The sequence below is a fragment of the Carettochelys insculpta genome, chromosome 9, assembly GCF_033958435.1.
Source record: "Carettochelys insculpta isolate YL-2023 chromosome 9, ASM3395843v1, whole genome shotgun sequence".
Lineage (NCBI taxonomy): Eukaryota > Metazoa > Chordata > Testudines > Carettochelyidae > Carettochelys > Carettochelys insculpta.
In genome coordinates this window covers 16,632,320-16,656,725 of record NC_134145.1, presented here as the reverse complement: position 1 = coordinate 16,656,725, position 24,406 = coordinate 16,632,320, and the positions used below count along the sequence as shown (strand labels likewise).

The 24,406-nt window shown below is 41.8% G+C and overlaps 1 protein-coding gene across 6 annotated transcripts in view; it reads right to left on the bottom strand.

Moving 5' to 3' along the window:
- NFIA (nuclear factor I A) overlaps positions 1 to 24,406 on the bottom strand; it is a 338,556-nt gene that overhangs the window by 24,068 nt on the left and 290,082 nt on the right. For 4 of the 6 annotated variants that reach the window (XM_075003033.1, XM_075003030.1, XM_075003032.1 and 1 more), the window contains 2 exons: positions 23,558 to 23,723; positions 13,563 to 13,654 (listed from right to left, as the gene is read on the bottom strand). In XM_075003033.1, coding sequence (XP_074859134.1) covers positions 13,563 to 13,654; positions 23,558 to 23,723 — 258 coding nt within the window. The remainder of the gene's footprint in view (positions 1 to 13,562; positions 13,655 to 23,557; positions 23,724 to 24,406) is intronic. The other 2 variants (XM_075003034.1, XM_075003031.1) reach the window with 1 other exon arrangement.

Here is a 24,406-nt window from a genome sequence, read left to right as displayed (position 1 = left end):
GAAGTGGTTTCCATTTACTGCATGTAATAAACAACATTCTACGAGCATGGGAAAGAAATGGTATTTGTACACAGTGTCAGAGCCCAACGAAAATGAATATACAGATTGCACCTCCCTCATCCAGCATGGCAGGGACCTGACAAGTCCCAAACATGAGAATTTGTCAGATTAGGGAAGATCCAGGGCTTCTGCTCCCAGACAGCCCTGCACTCCCGAGGCTGGGGAAGCCTCAGCCTAGGACTCCCCAGAACGCCAGCCCCAGCCCAGAGCTGCCAGCACTATCCCCCCACCCCTAGGGTGGGGAGCTGGGGGAAGCTTCTGCTCCTCCCTGGCTGCTGTGGGGCTCCTGCTCCCACCACATGCTGCTGCAGGGCATGCAGGGGCTCTGGTTTCTGGCCCCGCACTGATTCCAAGTTTTTGATGTTCCCAAAAGGTTTGTTTACAGCCACCAGTCCTGGCTCTCAGTGTTCTGTGCTCTTATTTAGCTCTCATTAACCTCTAACTGCCTTGTAAGTGTTGGTAACGCTGCTAGACAACACTGACCTCCTATGGTCTGGCAAATTCTCTCATTTGGCACCAGTCAGGTCCTGAGGGTGCCAGACTAGAGAAGTTCAACCTGTACTTTTTTTTTAAATTGACTAAAACAAAAACAGCTGAAGTTTGAACGTTGAAACTTGGCAAAGTTTGAATAGTCCACCCCAAGTACAACCTAGTTATGATAATTAGTTGATTTAACCTAGTTAGGGCCATTTAAGAATGAAGACTGAATATGTGCATTACAAATTGTCTACAGGCATCACTTTCAGACACGGCCGTGGAACATGGATAAAACATGTTACAGGTTCAACCGATTTAATCTGGCACCCTCAGGACCTGACCAGTGTGGGATGAGAGAATTTGCTGGATGACAGGTGGTCAATATTTTCTCGCACGTGACACTGAGAGCCAGGACTGGTGGCTGTAAGCAAACTTCATGGGACTATATGAAACGGCCACATCCATGATAAGTGGTTGTGCAGCTAACTAAGATCATGCTGGATTACGCAGTTTGTCAGACAAATTCCAGATTAGAGAGGTTCAACCTGCAATGGTGCCGGCTGCTGACTCTACCTCCTCCTCCCTACATTTTTTTACATTAATCTGGAGTAATCTGGCTGTCTTGTCAGTGAAGAAGAGGGTTACTGCCTCACCATGGTGCCTTTTTCTGACTTACATTGAGAGAATATATACTAACGTATTGTTTTAGTCCATTCCTGTAGAATCTATCTTAGTTTTTAAGGGCAACTATTTTGGCTGTTAAGACACCTGTAAAGGTGTCTGCCTCAATTCTTGGCCTCCCTGTTGAGACCACTAACAAAAGATGACAGGTGCATTCAGGGCTTTTTTTTTTTCCGGAGGAATGCACCGGAACAGAGTTCTGGTACCTCTTTTCCATTAGAACACCAGAAAAATTTTCACCGCTGGTTCTGCTGCAGTGTGGGGACTGGGGCCAGAGCCCCTACCGGTTCCACAGCAGTGCAGGGACTGGGGCAGGAGCCCCCACACATCCCACAACAGCATGGGGACCAGGGCAGGAGCTTCCACAGCTCCGCAGCAGTGCAGGAACCAGGGCATTTAAACTGAACACCTTAGCCCTATGAGTAAACATCAGAGCTGAGTTCCAACACCTTTTTTCCTAGGAAAAAAGCACTGGTTGCATTAGTGATAGCGTTTGTGATTTTAACAAGTATCAAGTGAGAATGACTGCACATGTGGGCCTAATTCTTTATTGAGGAGGCACTAAACCAGGGATGGGCAACCTGTGCTAATGAATGGGCCGCATGAGTGGCTCTCCTTTATCTCAGTGGGTTGCAAGACTGTCGTAACCAAGATAGTCTCCCAGGACAGGGTAGTTTTGCTAACTATGGTTGCCTAGACAGAATTTGCAGGATGTGTCAATGGATTGTGGGAACACTTTGAAGGGATGCAAAGGGAGCACACAGCTTTGACAGTCATGTTGCGTGCAGTCAGCAGGCACCTCACTTTCTGTGTCCTTGCTTTACACATGTGTCACTTTAGTAATACTGGAAGGAAAAAAACCTACACAGATGGAGACCCGTGGAATCTGACAACCCTGCACATGGGCAACAGTAAACAAAATGTCTTGCAGATCACTCATAGAACCCCAAAGGGCCACAGGTTGCCCACCACTGCACTAAAATGTATGCACGGCAGATGGGAAAACATTAAGGCTCCAGTAAAAGGAAAAGTCATGTATTCAAGTGGTGACCTTTTCTAACCAGATCATAAGTGACATCCATTTGGTTTTGTCAGACTGTGGGATTTATAGAGCACATATAGGTATCAACTGTGAAAGACAAATAGCCACACAATGTCTTTCAAAGACAGTCATTTCCAAAACCCCTTGTGAAAGAACAGTAGGTGTCTTTTTAATGACCTTGTATGTACACATTCTGTATATATATATTTTAAAGACCTCCATTAGCCCTTTTCGTAAATCCCAATCACTTATTAAATAGCAGATCTCAAATCAGTATGAGAGAGGTAGCCATGTTAGTCTGTATCTTCGAGAACAACAAGAAGTCCTCTGGCACCTTATGGACTAACAGATATTTTGGAGCACAAGCTTTCGCGGGCAAAGTCCTGCTTCGTCAGATGCATGAGTCACGATGAAGCGGGTCTTTTTCCACGAAAGCTTATGCTCCAAAATACCTGTTAGATCTCAAATCACTACTCCTAACAAAATGTTTTACAGAAATCAGGACAGGCATATCATACAGTCAAAGTGAACTACTGCCAGGGCTTTAGAATATTCTGAAGATCTCACTTCTCTCTTCTCTTGTGTGTTTCTCTCTGCCTCGCCCCCAAATCAATGGCATTGGTAGCATATTGTCAATCAAGGAAATGCTATTTAGTATTACTCATGAGGTAAGAGAAGGCACAGAAACTTGCTCAAGTCCACACCACTGGAGTGAGATCAGTATTTTCCATAATATGCTTGCTGCCGTGTAGCACACCCTAACTGTCACAATTAATAATGTAGAAGGAGCTGATTAACTTAAGTAAAGTGCTCTCTGCTGTGTAAACACATAAAAATCTATAGAGCAAAAAAAGAAAAAAAACCCCAACAAAACATCATTTTTATTTTTTATGCGGACATGTTCTTGCTTTCTATTCTACTCTTGTAACAATTACTGTACCAGCCACTCTGACAGAGTCAATAAATCGATGTGGGACCTGATGCAGCAGTCAGGCAGACTAATCCAATGCACCATTATCTGCAACGGGGCCTGGGGGCAGGCAGGAAATCACCTAAGACAAACGAAAGCTGCAAGGGGGACATAACCAGAGTCTCACCTTGTGATTGTACTTTTAATATATGCATCTGTTTGACAAAATCTGCACTTTTGGAAGTGGAAAGAGTTTGAGCAGCACACGCGGCATTACCAAAAGTCCCTGTAGTGTTCCCTCAGTCAACGGAATCTGCAATTCAATGAGGATCATCACCCCATTAAAATTAACCATGTCAGCTGTGTATCTGATGAAACCAACCTTCACAAAGTATGTTCTGAAGCATGTAACTTCTTTTGCACCAGTTGCGTTAAATGCTTTTGGAACATCCAATTGATTTGATGACAAGTCTTCCCATCATTCTACTTTCCCAACACCAAATAAACTTAAAAGGTGGTCTAGAAACTTTGGAGGCCATCTCTGTGGATTCTATGCCATTTGTTCATAGCATGCAGCTATGAGCACAGGAATTTATATGCTCCATCAGACTAACGCTGTATGATGATGTATTATGATGTAATGCAGTAGTATGTCTCTGACATTGGCTGGTATCAGAGGAAAATGTGAGAATTCCCATCAAAGAGAATCATGTAATGACCCCTCCATAGGAGAAGTTTCTCCCCCAACCAATTCCAGGCAATTTAAATTCATTTTACATGGCTGGCTATTAGCTACGTTTTTCAGGGAGAAATGTGAGATATTTTTACAGGCCATTTCCTGCTGATTGTAAGACAGAAAGCTGTGTCAGCTCTTTGCAGAGGTTCTTGGAGAAGGAGAAGGCAGGCCATTGCTGCTGCAAAGGCTCTTCGAGGAAAATGCCCCAAATTGTTGCCTTTTAGAGAAACTTTAATTAAAGACAGTTGGCACTCAACTGTTTAACTAAAGAAAGCTTGTAGAGAATACTTCAGACAGAAATTACAGTGCCCCATCCCGTTCCTTATACATTTACATTTCCCAGCTTGTCCCACACATACCACTCTTCCTTCTCCCCTGCTGCACAGCTTAAGTCACACCCATAAAAAACCAAAAAAGGGATATTTCTAAATAAGTTTCCCATTCGTTTTGACTAGAGGGAAGGGGCTGGGGGAAGGCTTATCAAGATGAATGGCTTCATCTGGGAAATCTGTCCTAAATTATTATCCATAATGTTCAGGGGCACTGAGAGTGGAGTGCACAGTCCTAGATTTCCAGAGGGGTCTGTACTGCCCAGTGTGGCATTCAAAGAAGAGGAGAAGGAAGAAAATCACAATAAGGCTCAATCTATACCCAGGATCAATGTCAACCCAGATGCACAATTCCAGCCACGCTATTAGCATAGCTGGAATTGACGTATCAGGATCAACTTTGTTCCCAGGTGTAGATCAGGGATCTTTGGGCTTGCGCTGATGTCCCTTACTCCACGTGTCAGCCTGGAGTAACGGGGTCAATGGCAGAGCCCAGAGAGATCAATTTTACCACATCTTCACACACATGGGAAAATCCCTCCCTGGAAGATCAATCATGGTGCACCAACCTCCTCCCCACCTAAGTACAGAAATACCAATACACTCGTGCTTGGGATTGGGATTTACCCAAGCACTTCTTGACTGGTGTGGCTCATACCTCCTTGGATGACAAAAGCCACATGATGGAACTAACAAGTCTTATAGAAATCTCTATCCTTTTGGTCTAACGAATGCTTCCCTCTGGAGGCATACTCTCTAGATCCTGCAGAGTGAAATGACAGTCCATGCCTCTGTACAATTACATGGGCTTTGTGTGCTGAAATAAGCAAGGAGAGCATGGAGGGTGATGAAACTCACCCTGTATTCATGGGCCAGCAATGCCCCTCTGCTATGTACACTGGCCAAACCGGAGTGTCTCTATGCAAAAGAATAAATGGATACAAATCAGACATCAAGCACAGTAATGTGCAAAAACCAGAAGGACAGCGCTTCAGCCTCCTTGAGCACTCAGTAACAGATGTGAAAGTTGCCATACTCAAGCCAAAAAAATTTCTAAAACAGACTGCAGTATGAAACTGCAAAGCTGGAATTCATATGCAAACGTGACACTTTCACACTGGGCCTGAAGAGAGACTGGGAATGGATAGATTACTACAAAATGTAATCCTCCCCTTTTGGTATTCTCACCTCCTCAACTATTGAGAGTGGTGCCACATTCACCCTGATTGAATTAGTTTTGTTGGTACCGGTCCTCTGCCCAGTAATGTAATACCCTCTTCTTTTGCAAGTATGTACATATCCCTGACAAACTATACTTGCCTCTTCATGCAGGTGATGAAATGTGCCCCAGCCTATGAGAGTTTGTGCCCAAAAAAAAGTTAGTCTTTAAGGTGTCACAGGACTCCTTGTTGTTTTTACCAAAACAGACTAAGTAGCCACCCCACTGAAACTTACCTCTCCCACTTTCTGAGGCCACTTTTGTACCACTTCTGTACAAAGTGTTCTGGGCTAGCACAGCTGCTGCAAAGGCTGGCACACGTGCTACACTGGGGGTTTGTGGCCACACAACATTTGTTTGATCGCAGACACATTGAGACAGCTACTGCAGCATGTATGGACAACACCCTTCCTGCCTTTGCAGGAGGAAGACCAGCTTCCTGCAGAGGGATTTTTGCTGGTCACAGTGAAAATAACCCTTCCAGCCCAAGCAGTTATGGAGCCCCTCTAATTAACGAGAACATAGGATGGTGAAAATGCCTCTTCACACATTCAGTGGCTCCATGTCATGACTTGTTCTCTCTTTCACTTGCTGGACCTCAGGGCAGTTCCAACAGAGCTACACCAGTAGTCTGGGGTTTGGGTCTGCATCAGTGTGCTGGGGCTCAACTCGCCTAAAAGCAATCTAGTGTGTATAACGGCGCTCCAGGCGCAGTGGGTGAATCTCGCTCCCTTTTGCTGGAGTGGGGGAGTTCTCAGATTACTGGTGTGGAAGAAGAGTGGATTCTGGAGAGGAGCTTTCAAACAAGGGATTGTGCTCATGAGACCCGGATGCTTTAAAATTCTATTGTATAGCCAGAGGTAGCTCCACCTGTCATTCCAATTCTCAGTGCAACTTCCACATTGCCTACAAAGGGCTGCATTTGGGACACGGAGCTGGAGGGCAATGCAGCTCCTACTAAAAGGAGGTCTCCCCTCCCTCACCTCCTGTCCCCTCATGGAATCAGGAAGCAGCTTCTCTAATCAAGGCTGTACCTTGTAGCCAACACTTTCGTGGGCCAGCAGCTAATAGGACTTGCTTTGTAGCATATAGAGCTCTCAGCAGGCTGACTGGTGTAAAGACAATTTCATAAATTAGACTTCTCTCTTCTCCCTGTGTGCTTCAGCCCAAGACCTACTTTCAACCTTCAGGACAGGACTCAGACCATGTCTACACTGCTGTTGGAACATCAAGCTAAGTTACACAATTTCAGCTACATAAATACCATAGCTGAAGTTATCACATGTAGGTTTGCTTTCTGCGGTGTCTTCACTGCAGTAAGTAGATAGCTGACACTCTCCTGTCAACTCTGCTTACTCTTCTCTTTTTGGTGGAGTACCAGAGTTGATGGGACAATGCTTGGTGGTCATTTTATCGCATCCATATACAATAAATTGATTCCTGATGGATTGATCACTGCCCATCAATCCAGCCTGCAGCGAAGACAAAATCTACCTTGGATATGAGTAGAATCACCTGATATACATGAACAACAGCCAAACAAATCTGTGAATGCTGCCATGCAATCCAAACAGGACGGGCTTGAATTACTGATGCTTCAGCCCAGGACCTAGGAAATTAAAAGAACTGACATTTTTTCCTGCTCCTTTTCATATCCTCCAAATGCCTCTTGTAATGTAAAATTCACAAGCTGCTGCTACACTTTTTATGAACACAAACTGCTCTGTTAAGCAAAACCATGGTGCAGCTGGTAGCACTTTGCAGTAATATGATGGAATCCTGTGCTGGGGAGTGACCTGAGGCTCCCTGCTGGGAGGGCCAGCAGAAGTTATGCACATTACTGAGGTAATGCACAGCCCCAGGGACTGGAGGAGAGAAGAAGAAAAGGTGTGAGGAGGGAAAGCTTCTCTCTCTGATTAGAGCCCAAGAGGGTTGCTAATAAGCTTCATCATCATCAGCCATAGATAAGACTAGTAGTTGCACTCTCCCTTTTTGTAATGGCACAAGCATGAGGCTCCCCACACCACCAGTTACATGTTTTACTTATTAACAGAAGCATTTTTGCAATGGTTTCTTTTTCCATACCCTGCCAATGGAAATTGGAAACAAAAGAGCCAGGTGACTTTAACTGCAAGAATAACAGCTCTGTAGAACTGTATTAGCTCTGGGTCCATTTAAGATGCTGTCTTTGTTCTGTAAAGTTCCACACAGTTAGGTTCTAGCTCCCTGAAAGGCTGCCTTTCTGCTGCTAATGAGCTGCCAGGCAGCTGAATGCAGCTGGGTCACCTGTGTGACTTTCCCTAGAATTAGACACTGAATGTTATCACTGGAGAGCCATCTACTCTGGAATTTACTGCCCTGGCTTGCCTGACAGTGCCTAAAGCACAGAACACAGTGAAAGGTGCATTTCATTTCTCCAGCCTTTGCTTTAAGATGCAGCCAATGAAAAATTACCAAGAGGGCTTTTTTTTGGGGGGGTGGGTGAAGGGTGAGGAGGCAGGAGAGAAGAAAGCTACCATGCACTAATGGTGTTACAGCTGCATATGCACGAGTCAGAAGATGGACAATATTTATAAAGATAAAATAAAAGTTTTCTTATTACAAAGGTATTCCCAGCTAGTATAAAAGAAACTGAGGCTAACAGAAGACATTAAAATATACAGGTCCTGCTAATATAGCCCAACATATATAATGCCTATCCTGAAGGGAAAGACCCTGCCCTTAATTATCTTTTTTTAGAACAGTAGCCCTCTTATAGACTTTTCTTCCTGGCATGCCTTTCTACCCCTTTAAATCTGGCAATACCAAGCAGCTGTGGACCTAAAATTGCCATTTTGTAAGCAACTGTTTTCTCTCTCTTGTCTAGTAAGTTGTCTTGTTATGTGTTTTCTACCTTATTGCTGGGGAAAAGGATGCAAATTCCTTCTTTCTTCTTTAGGTAGCTTTTATTTCTACAAGCCTATCTATACTGGAGTGCTAGGTAAAAAAAATGTGTGTGTCCTGCTACTATGATTATGTCTTTTCAACAGGCTAGGTTTTGCTCTCTGCTATAGCAGTTCAAATCCAGAGCAGCTTCACAATAGCTAATGGAATTACGCTAGCCTTATATCTGTAGAAGTGAGAACAAACTTTGTTACCTTTGTAGTTGGTTCCACAGGTTGAGCTTCTCTTCTCTGGCAACATAGGTAAACCAGCATGATTTTTAATTATACAGACAACCACATATGGGTGCGGCCCAAGTTTCCTGGGTTCCATAAAGTTTGTCTACAGCCACCAGTCCTGGCTCTCAGTGCACTGTGCTGTTATTTAGCTGTAATTTACCCCTATATCTCTCCCAAGAGCCCAGTAAGCATTGGAAGTGTTGGTAATGTGCTAGACAATATTGACCTCCTGTGATCTGGCCAATTCTCTTGTTGGGCACCGGTCAGGTTTAAGGGTGCCAGACTAGAGAGTTTCAACCTTTACTTGGGAATTAGTGCAGTGTGGGAAATAGGGAAAGATGTACGCTGCTTTTATCTTAGAAGTGGTTTCCTCTTGAGCCAGTATCAGCTTTTATGTTAATAAAGATCAGGAACTGAACTAAGATGAATCAAATGTAAAATGGGGCATGAGAGATATCGGGCAATGTTTTTAAATTTAAATGGTGTCTTTCTTGGAAGTATTTTCTTAATAAGTAACATGGTGGCATTCTCCTTCCATTAAACCAGGAAAGAGGAAGTGCATTTGAAAGTCTGTCTTCTCAAAAGCTATGGAATAGCTGATCCTCCTTGACCAATTCTGGTCAGTTGCCAGTCATGTGAAAACACTATTGTGTTTACTGTATCAGGGCTTTTTAATGCTGTTCAGCCTGCCGGGCATATGTATTACTGCATTCAGATTGGGGAAGTTAGATGCACTAGAGGTGATGTGGTTCAGGGCCTGATTCTTTGAACTGAAGTACAACTTTTAGTGAGCCCTGGTGTGCATTTAGGTAGCTGGAAAAATCTTTGTGTATTAATCAAAGTTTAGTGGACAAGGAGCTGTGGGAAACTAAATTTATATAGTCTTGTCCTAACCCACTAGAATGGAAAACAATTTTTCAGCCAGCCTTACAAGTTGACAAACACTGGTTAAAATAGTTTGCCTACATATATTGGTCTCAAAAAAACAGGTGGCTTGGGTGGTTTTGGTTTCATTATCTAGACTGATTATGATGACCACCTGCTCTTTATTTTCTGCAGCAAAACAGAGAGATGTTATTTGTTTTATTGGGGAGTCATAGCTTCCAGAAGGTTAGTCCCTGATTAGTGTGATGGTACTTTCCATTTCCTCTACCACTTTTCTTTTTGCAAGACTATGCCAACACAAGAAATGTATCTGTTACTTAATCACGTGGTATCTGGACCAGCTTCTTTTTGAAAGAGTAGACTATGTATCCCAGGCATACTCTATTTCTGATTTGCATATGGCAAAGGCAGCTAAGCTAAAGACCTTGTATTATTTACAAGTGAGGCAGCTAAAGTAAATGATTTATCAAGTGAAGGTTACAACACCTGTGCTTTTTTGTCATTAAATAAGGCCCAGTCCCACTCAAGTGATTCCTCTAATAGTCCAAATGGTAATTCAGTTTTAAATAATCCTAAAAATGGGACCACTCTGTGGTGAGCTGCTGAAGCAGAACACTGACAGATGGGGTAAGTGGAAGGAGTGGATACAGATTTGCAAATGTATGAACTGCTGTAAAAACCTCTCTTTTTTTGAAACTTTTTAGTCCTCTCTGAGCTTGTACAAGAACACTTACAGCAACAGTTGTGTCTGGTTCTTCTGCACCAGATTGGCCCTGGTGCAGTAGGTATCTCCATAGCAACTTATGACAATGAAAGAGTCATTTTTCTATTTAAAATGGCTTTCTTGCTGGCTCACACTTAAGGACATTTGGAATTAATTAGAAAAGAGTGTTATCAGAAATGTCTCTTGCTGGTTTTCATAATGGTCACTGAAAAAGGCAAGTTCCCCACTCCTGTTTTTTATGAACACGAAATTCTTCCTGTGCCAGGCCAGCAATGTTATTAGTTTGCTCACTATTTTATTTCACTACTGTACAAGGCCCTCGGACATCAAGGTATGTGAAATGTACGTTCTACAGGTTGAGCTTCTCTAATCGGGCACTCTTTTGTCCAGCAAACACTGTAATCCAGCATGATTTTAGTTAGCTGGATGACCACTTTTCATGGTTGTGGCCAAGTTTCCTGTGGTCCCATAAGGTTTGTTTACAGTCACCAGTCCTGGCTCTCTATGTTCTGTGCTGTTATTTAGCTGTAATTTACTCCTAAATGTCTTCTAAGAGCCCAGTAAGCAGTGAAAGTCAGGTACTGAGGGTGCCAGACAAGAAAGGTTCAACCTATATTAAACAGGTCTTGTGCCTAACAGTGGACACGCACAGTTCGGTAGCAATTTTGATATTGATGACTATGGGCATGTAGTCTTCCACAGTTAAACAGCTGGAACATGGGGAGAAAACACAATGCTTTTGGAAAGTTGCTTTAAAAGTTCTGTAATTTCTCAAATCTTTTATCTGGATCACAACTTTCAGGAAAAGCAAAAGTGTTCAGATGCAGGCGTTTGTTTAGTTTGGGCCCAGTTCTAGAATGGAGATGAACCATTAGACTTAAGTTAGGAGAAAATGGTATTTCTAGATTTATGCTGAACCAAAAGTAACGTTAACATTATTAGCTTGACGCTCAGAAGTATCGAGTGTTCACCTCTCCCACTGAACTCGCAGAATTATGGCTGTTATGCATTTCTCAGCGTTAGCGCATACAATCCTCACCCTCATTACGGACTGGACTGTAAAATTCCTGATGAGAAATAGCAACACCAGCCACTTTCAATATATTAATGTTTCATCTGTTTTTATTTTTGTATTTTGAAGCCATCCTAAGTGTCAGCTCTAATGTCCTGCAAAAATTTCATTAACGTATTTTTTTACAAGAATGTTAACTAAATCCATAACCATTAACTTCAGTATTTTCACCCACTTCTCTGATTTGAATCACGGTTTACTTCAGAGCTGCTAAATGAATAATTTCAACTGAGTGTGGGTTTATAGCAAACCAAAATCCAGTATCGCAGTGGGTCTTAATGATCATGCTGATGTACCCTGAAGTACAGTAGCACAAAGGATGCAGCTGTGGCTAGTGACTGGCAGTCTCCTTAACTATAGCAGCATGTTTTGCTTTATCATGGAGTTATACTGTGGTGTTGCTATCCTGTATTACAGAGAAGCACATACAATAGGGCCAGAACAATACAAGGCTTAAATCATAACTTGCACTATTAAAAATTCACAGTGAACAAATGCCAAAAAGCCTCGTTTGAAAATGCAAACAAGTTTGACATCTTACAGATTCAGACTGATTACATGGTGGAATATAACAAAATCTGCCAATCAGTATTGTTAAGCTTTTAGAAAAGCTATAGCAGTGTTCTCTGAAGAGTTTCAAGTTTCTTGGGCCCCAAAGAAAAAAGGCAAGTGCTTGAAGACTTTAGCAGTTCACCTTAATTTTTTTCTATTTCCTTACTTCAGTGTATTTCTGTGTATTTTGATCCTTTCCAAAACCACAGGAGAAATGCTATGATTTAAACGTTAAAGCACATGAAAACTCGCCTTCTATATCGATTAAACAGGAGGCACAAAAAGGGAGGCCCAAACGTTGAAAAGTGAGATACACAGGCTTTCCTTTACTAATGAGGTAAAGAAATCTGAAGTTGAAGAGTTAACTCCTTTCTCAGCTGCTAGTGTACTTTCTGTGACCTTGTTTAATGCAGGAAGGGTTTGAGATTCAATGGAGTTTAACCTGTGCTGTCGACACAGCTATAAAATAGAGCTCCTAACAAATGGTACAAAAGGAACAGATAGCAAGAAAACAATATTGTGCTTACAGGCATCTGGTCACAGGCCTATAAATGGACAATTTTCAGTAACAAGTTACGCAGTCAAATTACACTGATAGGGTAGGTGTTGATTCACATCACAACATGGATTCTGTCTTCATGCATGTTCTGAAAATGTAACGTATGAATTATATCCTAATTATCCATATCTAGATCTTTCAAATTTTGCATAAGGGGATAGAAAAACAAAACTTTACCTTTGGCTAAATTATTACATTTTAAATCATCACAAGAGTTCAAAACATAAAAGCATGGTAATGTAATCATGCAAGCATTTCCAACTACAAGCTCTAATTGTTCTAGAACTCTAATTCCTGTCATTTTTATGCCACTCTGTGATAATGTGATATTAAGCACAGCCTTAATATTTTTCAACATCTGGCTAAAATTAAACACTAAAAACCTGCCAACAAGTATTTTCTTAATCAATACTAAGAATTTAATTCAGCTTGGAAAAAGCACATTTAAACTGTCCTTCTCTCGATGAAACAAAAATCTTTGCTTCAGCTTCTGACTCAACTATACCAAATTTATGAATAGTCATCCCACCATCACTAGAGTGAAATAAAGTGCTGGTTGCAAACAAGATGCAAGAGCTTTCAATTGTCTAACTTGCAAAGCCAAATTTTCAAAAGATCTCTCTTAATTGGGCCTTCATTGTAGTTGTGAGCATATCTGTTCCTACAGCTCTGGGCCACCCTTCCAAAAAAATCACCTGCAAGTTCAAACTCCCACATGCAAAGGGAAAATTAAGAATTGGATCCTGTTCCCACTAACATGACTTCAGTGGTGCAGGACTGGCAGAGGGCCATGATTACCGATTGATCCATCTGGGTTTTTACATATGCAAATAGATGCACTAGAAAATACACTGGATGCAATAAAGAAATTTGAAAATTTGGTCCTAGAGGAAAAATTGCACACTAGAAGTCTATGCCTAGGAAAGCGACAGAGTTTGGAAGAATTATGGAATGATGGAAGAATTATTATTCCCATATAAGCCAATAAAACACAACAGACAAACACAAATAATGAGTGACATTTTACTGATGTTACTGAGAGCATGTGGGTGAAGTGACAGTGGTCAGGAAATGCGGCTCATTTGTAAGGTGACATTAAAATACACAGAAGAATAACAAGCTGCACTGCATACAGAGAAGTTGAAAGCTGCCCACCTGTGTCTGTTGAGGGATATTTACAAAGCTTGGATCCCGAGGTCCAACACTGACGAATCGGTTTGCGGGGGAGGTGCTGGGTGTCGAGTAGGCTGTGAAGGGAAGGGACACGTGCATTGAGGAAGCAGCACTAGATCACACACAAACAACACCAAAACACACCATCTCAGAGCCATCTAAGCAGATGTTTAACACAGAAATGTGCAAACGTTTTAGAGAGCAAGAGTTTGGTTTTAGACACTGGAAAGGTTTGCTTTAATGATGACTATATAGGCATGTATGTAGCTGGATTCAATGAAAGTAATTCCTTTCAACATACTCAAATAAGATGATGTAATGCATCCAGAAGATGTGCTCAGTTCATCTGAACCATTTTTGTCTTAATCCTGCAAACATGCTCCCACGTATCTTTACTCAGATGAGTAATCACACTGACCTCAACAGAACTGTTGGTTTGAGTGAAATTACTGATGTGCATGTTATTAGGTTTGGGCCCCTATTTCAGACCAGTATAGCTCAGCATGCAGTTAAAGCCCTGATTTTTACATTACAGGAGTCTACATGATCTGAAGTATTTATGTGATCCATTTGACAAACTAAGATTCCCCTGGTAAAAAACTAATGGGTTGCAGTTTGGTCGGGGTGGTAAGTGCAATCAGTCTCAAGGCTGAAAAACTCTCTTTAGAAGTTGGAATGGCTCCCATAAAATGGAAAGCTATTAAGAGCAACACAAGCCAAGATCCCAGATAACTTCCAAACTTGAAGTACTTTAATGATTTTATTGGTGTTCTAAGTCTCTCCATTGCAATAGTACAGAACTCAGGGCAATTCCAACTTCATCAACTTTCAGTATGCTGAGTTTTTTGCTAGTCTGATAATTGCCCTCACAATTTTCTTTTCTGGGTTTTCTGTATATGCTGATCTAAATATGTATCTTACTAGTTACAAAAGTTACAGTTATCTAATTGGCAACTGACTCCCCAATGAAGTGGTAAAAATGGCTGTTTAAAAAAATAGGGAAGCTAAGTATGAAGGTTACACCTCATATTGAACAAAAATAAAGATAAATGAATATATATAAAGTTGTCAGTAAAGGGAAAATGCTCCTGTCTTTTTATAATAGCAAAGTGTCTAGGTGAAAGATAGACCTTTGCAGTACACAGCATCCTACTTGTAAAATGTCTACACGACTACCACTATCGGATGTCAATACACCATTCTTTGAGGATCTGTCCTCAAAGTGATGCTACTACCAACACATGCTGGAGGATGTCTTCAGTATGGATCAGGTCCCCAAACTTTGAGAAACAGACTACTTTCAGCTCCCACTCCAATGGGAGGTTAGGGGTCTCAATACTTTTCAAAATGGTTGCCAAGTTGAATTTTTCCCTCATCTCCAAATAGCTATAAAAGCTTTGTTAACATCACACAAAACATGGCTGCCTTTCCATAATTTGCAGCAAAGATGTAATAGGAACTTAGTGCATTATAGCAGGGTTCTATATTTTTAAGATTAGATGGTACTCATTCCTTGCATCTTACCACATATTTCTAAGTAATTACAACTAAACTACAAATGCCTCAATAAATTTAAATGGAACGTGTAATGCATACATATGTGTTCGTATGTGTTCATTTGATAATTTTTTTTTAAAAAAGCAGGTAATTCACAACACATATCTGTCAATGCCTGTTGTTCAGGTTCTACTGTCCGATCTTTTGAACAATTAATTTTAGAATGTATACATTAACTTTGTTCTTACTTTCCTTGTCTCTCTGTGATTTAACTGCAAAGGACATCTAAAACTTGGTGGCACTCAGAGATATTCAAGAAGGTACATCAGCTCCTCTAGGGCTACATTTACACTAGCCCAAAATTTCAAAATCGTCATGCAAATGGCCATTTCAAAGTTTACTAATAAAGTGCTGAAATACATATTCAGCGCCTCATTAGAATGCCGGCAGCTGTGGCACTTCGAAATTGCTGCGGCTCACCGCCATGCGGCTCATCTAGATGGGGCTCCTTTTTGAAAGGACCCCGGCAACTTTGAAATCCCCTTATTCCTATCTGCTGTTTCGAAGTTTTGGGCTAGTGTAGACACGGTATAGATGTTTGCCTACTTTTACAACAGGCCACATAAAAAGCACTAGCAAAGTCAATACCAATTAAAATTTCAGATAACTTGATAGTGCTCCATACAGTATAAACTCTAATATAAGTACAGTATTTTATATTCCAATTGGTTTATAATTATGTGTTACAAATGAGAAACTAAGCCTTTGTTCAGTGATGGTGTGCTGGGACACTTTTGTGTTTTTATGTCTTGTATTTTATTTTGTAAGCCATTAGCTCTTCCTGCATTAGCAAGAGTTGTCTCAGAGCTCCAAATTGATAACAGGCTCTTCAGATATTCATCATGAGCAAAATGTACTCGCGGCACCTGTCATGTCAGTGGGTCTTTGTCCAGAAAGATGGAAGAAAAGGGGCATTGCCTTTTCTGAAGGCTACCTTACAGGAGGCGGCAGAAAGGGGAGAACTTAACCACGGTACATAGTAAGGATGGACATTATATTAGTTGCCTTTTCCTGGGCATGGGAAAGCTGGGAAGGCATGTTTCCCCAACCACTCAGCTGGGGTGGGTTTTTTGCTTTCCCTGCAGCTGGTCTGCTATCTGATAGCACGGAGCGTAGGAGGGGCTAGGTTATAGGCAGTAATGTAAGTAACACTCCTGGCACGTTTGGTACAGGTACTTGATACGGATAAAACAGATTTGGAAAAGGATTTGCAGGAGAGCATCCCTTGAGGAGCTGAGTAAGCAGGTTTTGGGGTTCCTACATCTTGAACAGCAGGGACCTGACCTCCTTCCTTTCTGTACCCACTTTAAAGGAGCTGAAGAAGCAGGGTTAGGGCCACCTACATCTGGAACAGTGGAGAACTTTCCCCTCTTCTTGCACTGTACCATTTGTTGCAAAACACACCTAGACATGTTAAGTGAATAAATTTGCAGCCTAGTTAAACCACATCCATGGCCTCCTGTCTCTCTTCCAACATGGATGGACAATGAGTGAATGGACATGCTCTGGAGCACCAAGAAAACAGCTAATGGGTGAAGGGAAGAAACACTGATTGACTTTCCATTTCTCAGCCATTGCAGAATACAATACAGAACTCCACTCAAGAAAGACTTGTCTGCATTGTAATTTGGATGGTTTCAGGCACTGATGAATGGTGGGTGAGTGAGATGAGGAATAGAGCACATGAAAAATAATTTCTTCTGAACTGAAGAAAACTACAGAGATGAATAGGATGAATTCTGTGTTTGGGATTACATAGCACTCTGTAGTGTTATTTCCATTCCAAATAATGCCTTATGGGAAAGTAATGTAATGGCCATCGCAGAAAGCTGTGGTGGTGATAAGATTAGCGTCTGTTATGTTACAAATGCATTTGCTACAAATTTAGACCAATGGGCAGCTACAAAGCATTTGTACATATTGTGTGCTTTGTGTAACAGCCATAAAAGCTTTAAACTCTCACATTTCTTGACATACAAGAGCATTCTGGAAGTTACGATATTTTGTTTAGGTACTGACAACTTCTCGTTACTAAATTTTATATGCCAGCAGAGTTACCCTTATCAAGCTTTCCATTACTTTCCCTATCTTAATTATTTGTGTCAGTTCAAACAACTTTCATCCAAAGGGATTTGAAGGCACTTCATAAACTGTGTTCTATATGCAGGAGTTACTTCAGTCAGCCGCCTCTGGGGTGGAATGTGTCTACGTTCGGTGTAGCATTTGAAACCACTTTTACTTCACTTCCTGAAAATGCTTGGATTTCACGTTGGTGGACCTTAGGCGCAAACAGCAACACTACCAAAGTTTATGGGTGAAGAATAATGAAACTACAGGGAACATCTATGGGGTGAGAATGTAATTCCTTAAATGGAATTTTATCAGGAGACTGGTGCTAACAGTCATACTCCCATGTAAAGTGCTACAGAACTAAAAATGGTCAGCCTGCATTTTGTCTCATTCAAAAGGCTGAATGTTTAAGAGCAGTAATCCCTATTACCATGCTGGAGCGTTAGTTTGGTAAAGGGAAAGATACTGGATACGAAAGAGCCAGTTAACGAATCCCTGAACCACTTTCTGAATATACCGGTGTTTTCATAGAAATTTCCCCCCCCCCGAGTCCAGTAGAGTTCTTCCTGCTTGATGCAGGAGGTTGGGCTGAGCTAGTTCTGGAGATCCTATAATTGGGCACTTTTTTCATTCCCCTTTTTCCAGGCTAGGCCCTAGGAAACTTCACTGGTTTGCGAAAGCTATATCAAATTGTGTGTTTCAAATGGCTTCCTTTAAAATATAATTCACATACTTCATTTTAGAGAATGGCCAAACCGAGGCACAGAAGAAAATCAGAATAAAACATTAGTCTTCTGATAGTCAGTCCTGTGCTTTACAAGATCATCTTTTCCTCCCTTCTAGGTGCTTTGTGCCACATCCTGAGCTAATGTATGTCTGCAAACTTCCTCTGGAAGTGAATGGCTCTATGCCAGTTTACACCAGCTGAAACTCTGGTCCTTCATGTTCAAACAAGAACACTTTCCTGCTTTGCCCTGCCTTTCTTTGTCTGGAATCTGCTGTGGGGAATTTGCGATGGCATAGCCTGTAGCCATGGAAATGAGTGTGATGCCACCACTTTTCTAAGAAGGGTCACTTTTAGGAACAAGCAAGAGTGAAAGTGCTGGCAAGGAAAGAACATTCATTTGCCCACACAAACTTCTTCGATGTTTAGCCAAAGTAGCAAGAGAGAGCATGAAAGACAAGAGTAAACAATGTTAGGAGGGTGATGCGTTTTAAAGCAGTACTTCCTGCTGCAGAAAAAACTTCTACCTCGTACTTTGCTGAAAGAAGGGTTGCTACATGCAAGGGTGTGCAGTATACCTTCTGGTTGTGAACTAACAAGGATGACTGATGGCTGGCAAAGCAGAATTTTAGTCAATGCTAGCCTAATATACTGTGAAATTTCTCCTCTGCAGACCAGGAAGAAAAATAGGCACATCTACATTATATAAATAGCTACACAATCTTGTAACATGTCTAGTATTGAAGTTTTAAAACTGCACTCCGGGGGGAGACAGACATGACAACACGTATAGGAACACACATAAATACAACACTGGGCATGGCAGCAGCCCCCTCAGTCTGATGATTTTAAAGCACACTGCAACACTAACACATTAAGCAATGTTGGTAAGTGGTCATCATTATCACCCTCTCTTTTTGGGAAGCTACAGCACAGACAGCTGAAGGAGTGTGCTCAAAGGGCACACAGAACATGGATGGGAGAGTGTAAGACCTACAACCCAAACCTCCTGACTCTCAGTCCTGGGCTTTAGCCACAAGATTACTCTTCTCCTCCTACAATTTAACATGAAAGTTTCTCTGTACAAGAGCACAGAAGCAGCAATCCTCTTGCCCTACAGGACGAAAAGAAAAGAGTCTTACCTCTGTGCACAGTTATGGAGCATCAGGAAATAACCTTCACTAAAGTAAGTCATTTTAAAAAATGTAATGGGGTAACAAGGTGGGGAAAAAACCTTAGAGAAGGAGTGGGCAAGAAGCAGTCCATGGGCTGGTTGTGGTTCACCAAGGTTAGCCCCCAGTGGCTCTCTAGATGCTTTATTTACCTAAGCATCCATGAGTACGGCAGCCTGCAAATCCCACGGGCTGCAGTTCATTGTCCTGGCCCATGGGACCTGCCGGAAGCAATGGTCCAGCCTGTGTCACTTCCTGATGCTCTCAGTGACCATGAATGGTGAACTGCGGCCAATGGGATCTGTGAGCAGCCTCACATGCAGATGTGCAGGTAAATAAAGCATCTGGTGGCCCGCCAGAGACTAATGCTGGTGAACTGCATCTGGCCCACTCCTGTCTTAGAGCCTGTTGGGGAAAGAAGCTTTCTGTGAGTCATTCTGGGCTCAGATGCTAACACCCTGGAGAAGTATTGCTTAGCCATTGGGGTAGTAGAGCCCAATGAACTCCAATGAGTACATAATGGAGGAGGTGTTTCTTTGGGCAATAGCCAGTCAACTCCAGGAACAGTCAGGCTTTGGAAACAGCTTAGGGTAATGTGTATGTTGAGTTGGTTTCTGAGTTACCAATAAAACCATCTCCCTGAAGTGGGAGAGAACTGGATGCTAACTCAGGGTCCATGTGCTGTGTAAAGGATATGTTACTCTGAAGCAAAACCTGAGCCTGGCGGAAACACTTACCTCCAGGAATGCTATGAGCTCCCATGTCCACTGCATCTCCTCATTTTTGCAAATGTATTGGAACCTCCAGTGGAAAGTTAGACCCCAAGTCTGTGCATCCCTGACCACAGGGCACAGAGGTCAATACCCGCCAATGGGTTTTCCTTTCTTGAGCAGTGTGATATGGTCATGCTTTCCACAGGCAGTTAATGCCACTGTTGGAGAGTATTATGGCTGTTCTGAGAATCATTAACCACCATGACATTGTATTAGAGTCTTAAGTTCTACTTCTCTGGAGACCATGATATATTGAACAGCTGCTCCTGGCTTCATCACCCCCTTGGAGGGCCATATTCCAATATCTAGTAAAGCCTCAAAATGTATCCTTCTGCAGAGGCCTTTCTACCAGATTAAAGGAGTGAAATGGCACAGAACAAATTTCAGACCCTATTTACCTATTTCCTTCCACACAGCAAAGGGGAGTCCGGTCAAATGCTAATCTTTCTCCTGCACAAGCATTGCCTCTAAATGACTTCGCTCATTATAATGTCATGGACAGTGATAAAAAAGGGATGCTTCTAGCACTGGTGCCTTGGAACTCTCTAACCACAGAATACATCTCTTCGGATAATTTTGGTGATTCTGTAGAATTTGTGTTCTAATATTAAATAAAACAAACCATCCCACACCCAAAAGCAAAGGACTTCTTTCCAAGGTATGTTACTTATTCTGAGCCTAAGGATGCAGATACCAATGCTCGTTGACAGTTTTTACACTTCATTAAGGACCATGATAATCAACAAAGTCCACGGTAAAATGGGAGCAAGGAACAGATCGGGATCCAGGAACATACTGACTCTGAGTTAATGATGATGGACATCTTCTGAAATATGCCAGCTAAACTCCCTAGCTGTCACCTGGAGAAAGATGCTACATGTCCTTCATTTTGCAAGACAGTTCTAAATTTGCACAATGTTGTGTGGATGGATTGTTCAGCAACACAAACATATAGGCTATGGTTACACTAGCAAGTTTTGCCATCAAAAACCGGGTTTTGTCAACTAAACTTGTGGAGCACGCACGCACACACATCATGGGATTTGTTGACAGTATCTTGACAAAACTCGGCACTTTTTCCAGAAATGCTCTGCCTTGAAGCTCTGAGGCATAACACTGCTGTTGACAGATTCTGTTGACAGAAAAACTGTGGTGATGCTCTGGGGGGGCCTTCTCTCGACAGACAGCGCATCCACAACAACGGGTAGCCCTGTGTGCTGTGCTGTGCTCTTTTGTTGAAAGGGCAGCTGGGCAGTGTGTTGCTCTGTCGACAGAACGGAGAGCTCTCCCAATTTGCTTGTGTGTGTGGCCACACTCTGTCAACAGAAGTTTTGTCAAGAAATCTCTTCTGACAGTGACTTCTGTCAACAGAGCGCTGTTGTGTAACCATAGCCATAGAGGATGGCCCTGCGTGTTTACTATATTCTGTGCACCTATGCTGCTGGAAACAATGATAATAAGCTTGCTACAGTGTGATTTGAACTCTCTTGAGACTGTTAAATGAATGTTCCCTCATGGAAAAGTCCTGGAACTTTATCTTGCTGTACATGATTCAACAAGCTCAGGTATGCAAGCGATATATTCTTCTCTATAAATCATTCACATAGTCCACAGTTCCATCAAATGTGGACTTAAATTGTATTACATACATTTGTAAACTCCAGTTCACTGTTCTGTTCAACAGTCATGACTTATCAAACAGAAGGTGAATGCTTGAAAATGTACAGAATGACTAATTGCCAACAGTAATTATTTTTCCTAATCTCTTGTTTAAATACCATTAACTAGCTGCTCTCGGAAAACCCTGGATTATCTTGACAGCTCTTGGTTGAGGATTCCTTGCCACAAGGCCAGATTGTCTGGTAGTATAAATCAGTATAGCAAAACCACTTTCAATGTAGGAAAGCCAGCTTTCATCAGTTGAGAATCTGGCCAAATAAACATGTATATTTGTTCATAAATCCAAGGCTCACATAACATAAACATTAAGGTAACTGTTAAATGGTTCAGGAATTTTTTCTTTTAAATACCACAAATTTCCAGTAAATTATGAGCTATAATTACAAATGATGGTATGTACGGTATACTAACTTCACATTTTCCAACTCTAAAGACAGGGAAATACTGAGATACCTCAAATACCACTTACCAGTGAGTACGTTAACTTTTTCGTGGCCTACTACCAAATCTTGCTAATGAGTTAGAACGCATTAACTGATACCTGACATCAATAGTGATACGGCAAACAGGTTCATGACATAAAAGTGTTGATCAGACATGTCTAGAAAACTGGGAGGTGGGGAGAGGGAGGGAAATAATCAAAATTTCATTGACAAATTTTCTGAGCAGTACTAGCAACCATGACCTCTCGACACTTCTAAGTCCTGGGCCCATCTTAGCTTAAATTTCATAGTCTTAAATTCCAACTTCCCCCACCTTTCTGTCATAGTTACAATTCCCAAGTAAGCCACACTATTCTCAGCCTGAAACACAAACAATCCTTTCTATTGAAAAAATGCCACAAAAACACAAAAAACTTCAGGACTTTGTAATGTCCTATGGAACCTACCATGTCAGAGCCACAATACTAGGTTTTGACTAGCCTGAGCTGTGCCTGAAGTTTTAAGAACTTGAGGTTTATATTTGTTGAATAATACATGCCTCCTTAGACATAAAGTAGTGACTGCATGCAGCATTTAAAAAATATAGACCTGAAAACATTCATAGGGATTTGCTCCTTAGCGTACACAGATATTTGGGCATCCTCCACCTAATTTATCTCATGTGCTTCCTCAGTGGCCATCTGTGAAACTCTAACCTTTCAAGGAGGCTTTTGGAATAAAAAATGTTTATCATTCTAATAACAGCTTCTTCTTGGACTTTATCTTGGACTCATTTCATTGGGGACAAAGTCCCCCTGCCATTAACACATTGGAAACTTTGTTTTTAAATGACAACTTGAGCACAGTTGCATTAAATCAGCCACAATGAACTTGCTGCATACCTAAAGTTTTCAAAGCTTCAACTCCAGCTACACAGACTTGCTTTCTAGCAAAGTGAATCGAAAACGATGGCTCCAAAGTGCCAGTAGGCATTTGCATATTTGACACGTGGCCACACAAAATATTGGAGGTCTGTGTGGGTGGTGAAGAGAGCATTACTGCTCTACCACTCAGCAGAAGAAAGACCACACGCTACCTGCCCCAAATGCAAGGTCTGCCAGGGAGCTGGTCACAAGGGCACAGTCTGAGTCATCTGGAAAAACTTATTCCCCAAGAACTATAAAAGGCTGAGCTCCAGGGAGTTGTCATAATGGCTCTGTACAAGAGATAAGATATTTTGTGCAGTCGGCCCCTGACTTCTATGTAGTCCCTAGAGCACTGATTGTAGAAAGTGGAAGACCAGCAGCATAGCTTCTTCATGAAACTACAAAGCATCTCAAATATCCCAGCTCTACACCATATCTTAGCTGATGGCCTTGAGTTTTCTGGTGTGTTACTCTGTGCAGTGCCAGCAATATTTCTTTAAAATACCGTTATGGTTTTCATCAGTCTTATGCAATTGACTGTGAAATTCACTTGGAGCAGTCTCCTCTTCCTCATTGGTGAGCAGAGGAAGCATGGTAACTTCAAGAGTCTGAACCTGATTAAACTCCCTCTCTCTTGTTGCTTCTGTACTTACTTGGTGAAGTAGGAGAGGTGGCACCTCCTTCTGTTGATGTAGTTGGAGGTTTTGTGTCTGGCACGGGCAGAGGCACAGGCCTGGCCATTGGTGGCGGCGGCGGCGGTGGCAACATTGGGGTAGGAAGGAATGGATTGTGCACCTTGCCTTGGCTGCTGCCATTGGGCTGCCAAAAAAAAAAGACATTAGTTATTAGCCACCTCCAGGTAAACAGGTTGGAAAGAAAAACTGCCATCTTCTGGTCTTAACTTACTTCAATGGGCTTTATATTGCAGCCCACCTCAAAATCTTGGAATAATTGTAAAAGACTCTTTCCGTGCATTTTTAAGTACGGAATTCACCTAATGAAGTGAGTAAAACTGTTTCTTCAATGTTAGCAACTGGTCAGAATCAACCCCAACCAAATTACACTTTGGCACTGTGTCACTACTAAGTTACCTACAGCACAAATTTAGGCAGAATTTTGTCTGCCATTACACTTTCTGCATTCAGACATCTACTATTTCCTTAGGATATCTATGCCTGGTACATAAATTTAAATTTATTAGGAAACTGCTCATTAGTGAGAAAAGAGTGAATTTTGGGAGGGTTCAAAAGTCAAGCTGGTATCTTATTTCATTGGAAAAAAAGTGAATGTATTTTAAGCAAGCTACGCTCTCACATTCCCATAAAATTACCAATAGCACAGCTCGCAGTTCAGTTGTCATTAGGAATCTGCTTACAAAGTACAGAGCTTACATCTGCTTAATTTTAAATATTAGAAAGTACAATACTTTTTTTGGTACGTACATAATCAGAGACAGGAGGGGTCTTCATACTCAGCTATGCTATTTCAACTAATTACTAGGA